This window comes from Apium graveolens, chromosome 11 (assembly GCF_009905375.1).
Source record: "Apium graveolens cultivar Ventura chromosome 11, ASM990537v1, whole genome shotgun sequence".
NCBI classification, from domain to species: domain Eukaryota; kingdom Viridiplantae; phylum Streptophyta; class Magnoliopsida; order Apiales; family Apiaceae; genus Apium; species Apium graveolens.
In genome coordinates, this window is record NC_133657.1 from 96,943 (window position 1) to 105,793 (window position 8,851).

Here is an 8,851-nt window from a genome sequence, read left to right on the forward strand (position 1 = left end):
TATTGGTTTTGTTGTGGCTACTGTAGTATACAATGTAACAGAACTACAATATCCAACTTCAATAAGATCCGTAAAGATATCCACATCATTATCATTTATAACTGGTTGTAGTACTCCTATTTCTAACAAATGGTCTGAAGCAATAACCAGGTGTTGTAGGTACCTATTTCTAACCCCAAAGCTCCAAACAATGCATCCAAGTCACACATTTTAAATTTATTGCTATTACAATAGTCGAAGTACGCTATTTTACCACCAGAGTAATCCTTAAAATGCTCAGTAAATTCTCCATCATAATTTACTTTGATGGTAAAGAAAACAGAGCTAACTGAAACAAAAAAATAATCAATTACTATAACCTAGAATGGAGTAAAATATAATAACATGCAAATGACCCACCATACATGTGATTACAGTAAACAATTTTAAAGCAACAAAAACATAAAGGACCACTACATTCTTTAATCGAACTCATATTTACATTTACTACAACACAAAGGGACCACCAACAACAGCAACAACCTTCTTTAATGCAAAGTATAGCATCCATAATCAGATTAAACACATAATAAATGCATAAAACGAATTGTCGAAACATATATATACACATATTGCGCAAAATTTAAGTTCAAACTACTAACCTTCATCTTCAGTTACTTCACCTTCAGGTACTACACTGTAATCGGGAGTTTCATCGTCAACAAATCTTACTCTTCCCCTCATTTTACGCTTTCAATTGATGCCAATTTCGATAACGGGTAATTAGGGTTTCAATCGGTAGGTAATTGGAGGTAAAAATGTCGGGTAAATGAGAGTGAAATTAGATGTTAATATGTTTTAGTTGTGCAAGTACTAAAATACCCTAACGTTAACAGTCAATTTTCACGGAAAATGACGCAAGGGATGTAATGTAAAACGGGTTTTTAAATTAGAGGATGCAATTTGCAATTTCTTAAAACACGTATATAATTTTGAATTTCAGCCAAAGTTACGGGGTGCAATCTGCAATTCTCTCTCTATATTATAATAATAATCTAAAAAAGTGATATTTTTGTAGTTTTTTAATTTTATAATGATAAATAATTTTTAAATACACTTGTACTATTGTGTAGTGTATTTTTTTTTCAATTAAGTCTAAAGAATATATTTTCGACATAAACTAGTATATCTAGTGTCTTAAAAAAGAGCGTAACTATTTAAAATTTATTCTACTTTTTATTCCGTCCTTCTATTTAGTTGTTACATTTTTAGTGATTAAATTAATTAATTCTGGATTAAAAATTATATTTATATAATTAAAAACTGAAAATTATATATTTCGAAAAAATGCTTAAATGTCTGTACTACATTTAAGAGTAGAAAAGGTTGGTAAACTTTGAGTACAGGAGAGGGGAAGACCAGAATTATTCTGCAAGGATTACATAACATGCCACATATATAACTAGATAATAAATCAACAAAGGTATGGCTACCAGCCTACCACAACTGAATGTAGTAAAAGTCAGTATAGGAGGAATCACCGGCAATTCTTCCTCATGCAAGATAAAGATATAAGAAAAAGGAGAGCTTAATTAAAAAAAACAGTAATTATAACTATAAAGGTATGGATGTTTGAACTGGTTTGCAAGTCCAAAAGTAGTATATTAATTAGTACTCGTATAAGTTATTGGCGATGAAAAAGATCCCTCGTTTCCAAGTCGATCTGATGGGAAGGGGCAGGCTTGAATTGTGTTTGCAACTCTGAGAACCTCCGAATGTCAAAACTATGCTTCTGGATGAGCTTCTTCTGCCTCCTTAAAAACAACCTCTTCATCATATCTTGGTATGATGGGTCTCTAGAAGTGAACAGGAAGTAGGCATAACCTATAATTACGCCAGTTGTTGTGGTGAAGAATGTAATTGGCTCCATTACATCCCATGAGAACTCCCAGAACGTGAGTCGAAAAAATAGCCCAACCTGTAACAGGGAAAAACCCAGTCCACCCCACAGAATGTGTCTTACCTGTTTATGAGCCATTGTATCCAGCTCCTCCTTTTTCTTCTGCAGCTTCTTCAGCTCTTGTACCCTTGGATCATCATCATCATTATCATTGGGTAGCAGAGCAACCGGCATTGCCCTTCTAACCAATTCCACTACCTTGTGAGGATGAAGGAAAACCTTATCTCGGAAGAGAAGGACAACACCGGCATCATCAAGAACACGGGCAAAAACTGCAGCCTCATGGGGAGATTTAGCAACCCCAAAGCCCTGACAGACTTGCAGAAAATCTGTGTAGGTAATCACCTCTTTACCACCACCACCACCACCACCTTGGTTATCCTGATCAGTACCCCCCAACAACTTCATCTTCAAAGCCTCAACATCCACCAATCTCATTAGCTTTCGAGCTTCTGAACAACTTATTGTCGTATTGCTGCTACTGTCATCATTACCTTTCACTTTATCCCCAGAAGAAGAAGAAGAAGTGGAGAATAATGAGGATGAAATGGAACTAGCAGCAGCAATAGTAGGTCTAATGCTAACACCATAATTTTTCAGATTATAATTATTAATAAATCTAACCTCCGACGATGCCCTCTGTCTCAAAAAAGTACTAAACCGAGATATCCACATCTTTGTACTCAATATCTTCCCTACCCCTTTGGTGTGTATATGTAACTGTTAATTTCACTTGGACGATTATACGAAGGAAGGAGTGAAAAAGAGAACGAGGGAGAGTGTATGACAAGTGTACCGTGTATATGTAGAGAGAGAGAGAGAGAGAGAGAGAGAGAGAGAGAGAGAGAGAGAGAGAGAGAGAGAGAGAGAGAGAGAGAGAGAGATAGATGTATGCAAGGGTCGGATGTCTGTGCATGTAAATATAGGCGGAAGGAAACGTATTTTGGGTGGCCGAGAATGTCGGGCGGAAATTAGACGCCCCGTTATGACCGTGGTGTGGGTGTGCATGTATTGATGAATAATGTATGGATACGAGGACCCCGCGGACACGCTGCTCAACTCCTCCCATCTACGTACCCCGAGTACAGACCAAACTCCAACAATATTAAAAAATCACTCAACCAAAATTTAAGGTATTTTGTATGAATATATTCTCCAACCATATTTTAATAGAGTAATACTAGAGGCACATAAATGAAAAAGGTACAAAAATTGTTAAAAACTTAAAATGATGTATTATGACCGGTGACATGAAATAATTTAATTGGTGCTATTATTGTTAATGCGAGATCTATTTTCATTTAACAAATAATGATATGACATATGTTATTTTATAATTATTTTGATAATCAATTTCATATTCTTAGTATTTTTCTTCATAATAATGCATCAAATACCGGCACATTCATGCATCTAGTCAACATGTTGAATTTTGATAAGACGCTTTCGAATTTCTAACAACAAATTTGATATCCAATTTGTTAGGATTTCATATTACCAAATTCAGTTAATTTCTTTTAAAAACAATAATATTAATTTAACACAATGTCATGATAATATAAATTTAAGCACAAAAACTATATTCTAGCCATAGATTATGATGTGAAAATTAAAAATATTTGGAAATAGGTGACAACTTTTGAGTTTAAAATAAGAATGAAATAAACAAATAAAAACATAATGAAAAAATGCTCAAAATATACTAGTTTTCAACTCCAACTGCTCAAATTGCCTTTGTGACTGTAAATTCGCCCAAAATATCCGTTAAATACGCATCCATGACATGCATACTCCATTTTTTTAAAAATAAAATAAAATACACATCATGTACATGCGTATTCTTTAAAAAAAATCAACTAAATATGCATTACGAGAATGCGTATTTACTAAAAGTTAAAAGTGAATACGCATTAGTAAATACGCATTCTGTGATGCGCATCTTTTGTTATTTTTAAAAAAAGTGAATGTGCATGTACGTGTTCAGTTGATATTTTGGACAGCCACTCCCGTCAAACGGTATTTTGGGTACTAAACCCCCAAATACTGGGTATTTTGATTTTTCACTCAGACATAATAATATAAATTGAGAAATATATAAAATTTAATTAAATATGTTATTTTTATTAAATTAAAGCAGAGAAATTTTGTAAACTGGGAATAAAATAATATGTATGAAAATAATGTTTGACACACACGGTTCACTTGTTTGAATATAATCACATAACTGTATATGCGAGAAATTATAATACCATAAAATAATTATTTGTGTAAAAATACAACAAAATAACTTAAAAATGAGAATATTGATACATGTAAAAGTACATTAAAAAGATATACTATAATCAAATTTTATTCATACATAAATTTATAAATATATAATTTTATATACTTCAGATCGAGTCTTTACCAGATCAAAAGAGTAAAAATCAAATCTATATTTTAATGGGTCGAATTCTTGTTGGATTCCATTAAGTTGTTATACTAAAATCATGTCTTAAATTATAGAAAATTAAATATATTTTTATATTTATAATAATCTAATAAAACATTGTTGGATTTGCTCTTGCCATGTTTAATTCAACCCAAATCCAACTTGAAATATGTCAATACTATTTATTTTCAACATTTTCCGGATCTCTCAAATTTATATTCCTTTTTTTGTGTAACACTAAACATTCATGTAAAATCAGATATAAATTTTTTGATCGGTATTTGTTTCATTAATTTTGTCAAATTTAAACCTACATACAAATTATCAGATATAAAATGTGAACCATTATTAATGTTTAATTAAAATTTATAATTATATTTATATTATTAAACTAATATTTACAATTATAATATATATACATATATATATACACAATAAACAAAAAATATATATTAAAAAACTATTAAATTGCACGATATATAAGTTAACAATGATTAATAAACTTTAAGAAGTTGGTTGTATGAGTGTGTTGAACTAGCAAAATAATAATATATATCTCAATATATGACCACTTATGTTAAATACGTATTTTATGATACAAAAAAGATTAAAAGTAAGAAATATACAAATTACATATAATATTTCACTATAAAAAATTGAAATTCATCTTTTATTCTCCTCGACCAGTTTACAAAACAGAGTTAAATAACTTTTTTTTTAAAAAAAAATTACTTTTTGATAGTTTTAGTCGTTGATCAAAAAAAATAAAAATAAAATTTATTATTATTATTATTTATTAAATTTGACTCATTTCAATCGCAAGAAGGTCTCTTTGTTCTACTCCAAAAAACACGATAACAATTTCGATTTTTAAATACTCACTTGTACAAAATTATATTTAGAAAAATAACTACCAATTTTACAAAAAACAATAATATGACTTGTAGCAAATAGTATTTTATTCAAGCAAACAAAGTTTATTTAAACATAGTTACATATTTCACATTACAAATTATAAAAATCAGTAATCCATATTACTTGGTTTATGTACCAATTATTAGGAATTAAATGATAAATAAGGGAAATCTGGATAAAAATCAGATATATAATTTAATTATTTTAATAATTTATTATATTTGTTAGTCCCAAAGTATCTAGAAGAGTGATTAAATACGATACTTACAATTTTTTTCGATTCGTTTCAAATTCTTCGTTAAATGTACGAAATCAAAGTAGACACAAAATAATTCGAGGAATATATTATTTTATTAATATAAATCTTGAGGTTGCAACACTTTAATCAATAAATGATTAACTAAAATAAATTCAACAACATAACAGTACGTTTACAAGTTTAATAAATATGGCCTTCAATTGTTTTGTCGAGGACGATAACTGGATACATCAAATGCATTCTGCTTCTTTTGAGTGTAAAATTTTCACTCCTTATTACGTGGCTTAATTACATTCATGTTAATTGAAAGTGTTTCTATAACAATGAATAAACACCAAGTACTCAATTGCGCCAATAGGCAATTTCTTTGTCTTAAAAATTATCTTTACTTGCGCTTACAGGGGATAGAATTCTCTTGCCTTTGGATTTTCAGCTCACTTACGTCAAGAGGGACCATAAGGTCTCTTGCGCCAATAGTGACTTGCATTTTTGACTTAAAAAGTAATACTACTTGCTCCAAGAAAGCAACTATGTTACTGCACCAAGGAAGACATACCCTTTGTCTTTGAAAATATTTCCACTTGCGTAAACTAGGGAAATAACCACATGTAATGCGGTTTTCTTTTTCTGTTGCGCCACACTTAGAATATTTTCTAGGTTTTACCAATAAATCCTAATTCTTTCCCTATTCCGATTCACACTTATCTGTACCAACTTGATTTCTTATGTATGAATTAAATAACTTCTTTTATGATGTGCTGACGCTTGGTGCACTAGTCTGATTCACAAACGACTAGTATTGAACTGGATTTACTCAATTATCTTTACAATTCTGAACTGATACAGCCCGTTGATCATTCATTATTACTTCAATCATTAAAATCCTTGATTTCAATATTTCAAATCAATACATTTCCTTGTAGCCAGAAGTCCTTTGTCATTTTATTATTCATGAAGACTTGAACATATTAATGAAATTCTTAGACCTGGTTACGGACTAGAACATTAATTTCATATTTTAATTTTTTGTATTTATTCAGTCTTCATCTTTAGGGTCATGTGCTTCACAGTTAATATTATTTATCTATTTTTGTTTTATGTTGAGTTATATTTCCTCGGTTACATATTACGTTATATTATACTTTACAATATTCCCTTATTTGTTTGTTAGAGTTCAACAAGTAAATCCTTAAACGATAACTCAACTGACAATTAAAAATAGTACGTACTAAAAAAAGAGATTAATATTAAATGCATTATGGATCACATATACAATTCCATATTTCTTAATTACCTGTTACAAAGATAAGAAGTGTTCCTATAGCCTGAGCAAATAAACTATATCTTCTTGATTTTTGTTTTCTTCTGCTTCTTGCCTTGATTATCTTCTCCTTCTTGAGTAGATTCACTCTGAACATATTTTTTTTAATAGCTTTCTTCTTAGGATCTAAAGCCCGTGTAGAATCAGGATGAGATGATCCTTTCTCTTTTTCCTTCTTTCGATTCAGAAGTTCATCCAGTCTAACTTCAACACAATCACAAGCTTGAATTTCAAGTGAATTCTTAGGTGGTGAATTGTTCATCTCAATGAGCATTAGTTGGAGATACCTGATGTCGGTAATCAATGAAGAAGACTGAACAATAATGAAACTTTTCTTGCCTGTACATAGACAATTATTTTTTAGGAAAGTCTTCTACTCCTTTTGTGTTGTTGACTATCTCTTCTTCTAACACAAGCTTTCATCAGTTTATTTTAAGTTCTGCATCATGCCGTCTATAAACTTTTTGATCACGAATGGTTCGTCATAAGCTTGAGGAGATATATTCATTATCATTTTCTTAATCTTGTCTCTGAAGTATTTATTTTCCAGTGAAATCAATTATGGGATTTTTGTGTTTAGCATTATATATATATATTAGTATATTATGTATTATATAATTTTAAAATATATTGTACTAGATTAAATAATATTAAATTCCGAGAGAATTAATATGTTAATTATACTATTCATTTTATTTTAATTATATGTGATGTTTCGATTATTTGCTAATATATATTTTTCTAACGTCTTGAAAGTAGTTAAAATGTAAAACTGTCTCCCTTATTAAAAAAAATTCTTAACATAGGATTTTTTTTAACTAAGTTAATTTAAATTTTCGATTATTACATTATTTTATATTAAAGGTATTGTATTTAATAATATATATTTTATTATAGTCTTATAAATAAAAAATGATTAATATATAATTCAATTATGGAATTCGATCAAATGTTAATTCAAAATTAATTAAATTTAACACATACTGGACCGGGCGGTAGGGGTGAGCAAGAACCAAACCGGACCTGTTTTATGAAAGAACCGAACCTGAGAAATTTTGGTTCGGTTAGGAAAGAACTGAAGTACTAATTTATTTTAAATTTCTTTATTTCGTATATTATTTTATTCTTATTTTTTAAGTTTGACTAATTTTGATTATATATGAAGGGTCACTTAGTTTAATAGAAAAAAAATATTAGGAGTAGATCATTTTGCATATGATTATTTTCTCAAATTTAATATAAATATACATTCGTAATAAAAATTGCAATATTATATACATTAAGAAAAATGAATAATGTAATATAACATCATTTTCATCTTAAAATTTATTATAATACTATATGTGATAAATAATTAAAATATATAATATGAATATATAGTTATATATTTTTATAATATATTCGATTCAGTTTGGTTCCTACGGTTCCAGGATTTTAATAACTAAACCGAACCGATAACCGAAATTTTGGGAAAAATGAGAACCGAACCGGATCCACATTAGCTAACACTTGAAACAAAACCAAAATTCGATTCAGCTCAGTTTTCAGTTCTGAACAGAAAAATGCTCACTCCTGTCGAGTGATATTAGATCCAGTCTCCAATTTATATTTGAATATGACATAACTGAAAATTAATATAATTCGAAATCATTTTTGATCAAAATCAAATTGTGTATCGATATGAGTTTCAAATAATTTTATAATTTTATTTTTTATTAGAATAAAAAGTAGTAAATTATTATAAATATGAAAGTGAAAGTATAGGGGTATATACAGGTTGGTGAAACCGACCAACCCGATTCAAACTGATCCGAATTCACCCGATTAAAATCGATTTTTTATAAATTAAAACATATTTGTATTGAAGATTCATAAACCCTACTTTTTCTCTCAACCGATAATAATAGTCTAACTCATTTTTCTTCATCAAATTATATAATATTAGTTGATATACAAATATTGATAAACAATTTAATAATTTAATTT

At 29.1% G+C, this 8,851-nt stretch overlaps 1 protein-coding gene across 1 annotated transcript; it reads right to left on the reverse strand.

Annotated features, from left to right (window-relative positions):
- Positions 1-1,549: 1,549 nt before the first annotated feature.
- On the reverse strand, positions 1,550-2,754 carry LOC141698218 (calcium uniporter protein 6, mitochondrial-like). The gene has a single exon (XM_074502879.1). The coding sequence runs from the start codon at positions 2,612-2,614 to the stop codon at positions 1,664-1,666; it is 951 nt and encodes a 316-aa protein (XP_074358980.1). The 5' UTR covers positions 2,615-2,754; the 3' UTR covers positions 1,550-1,663.
- Positions 2,755-8,851: the final 6,097 nt, after the last annotated feature.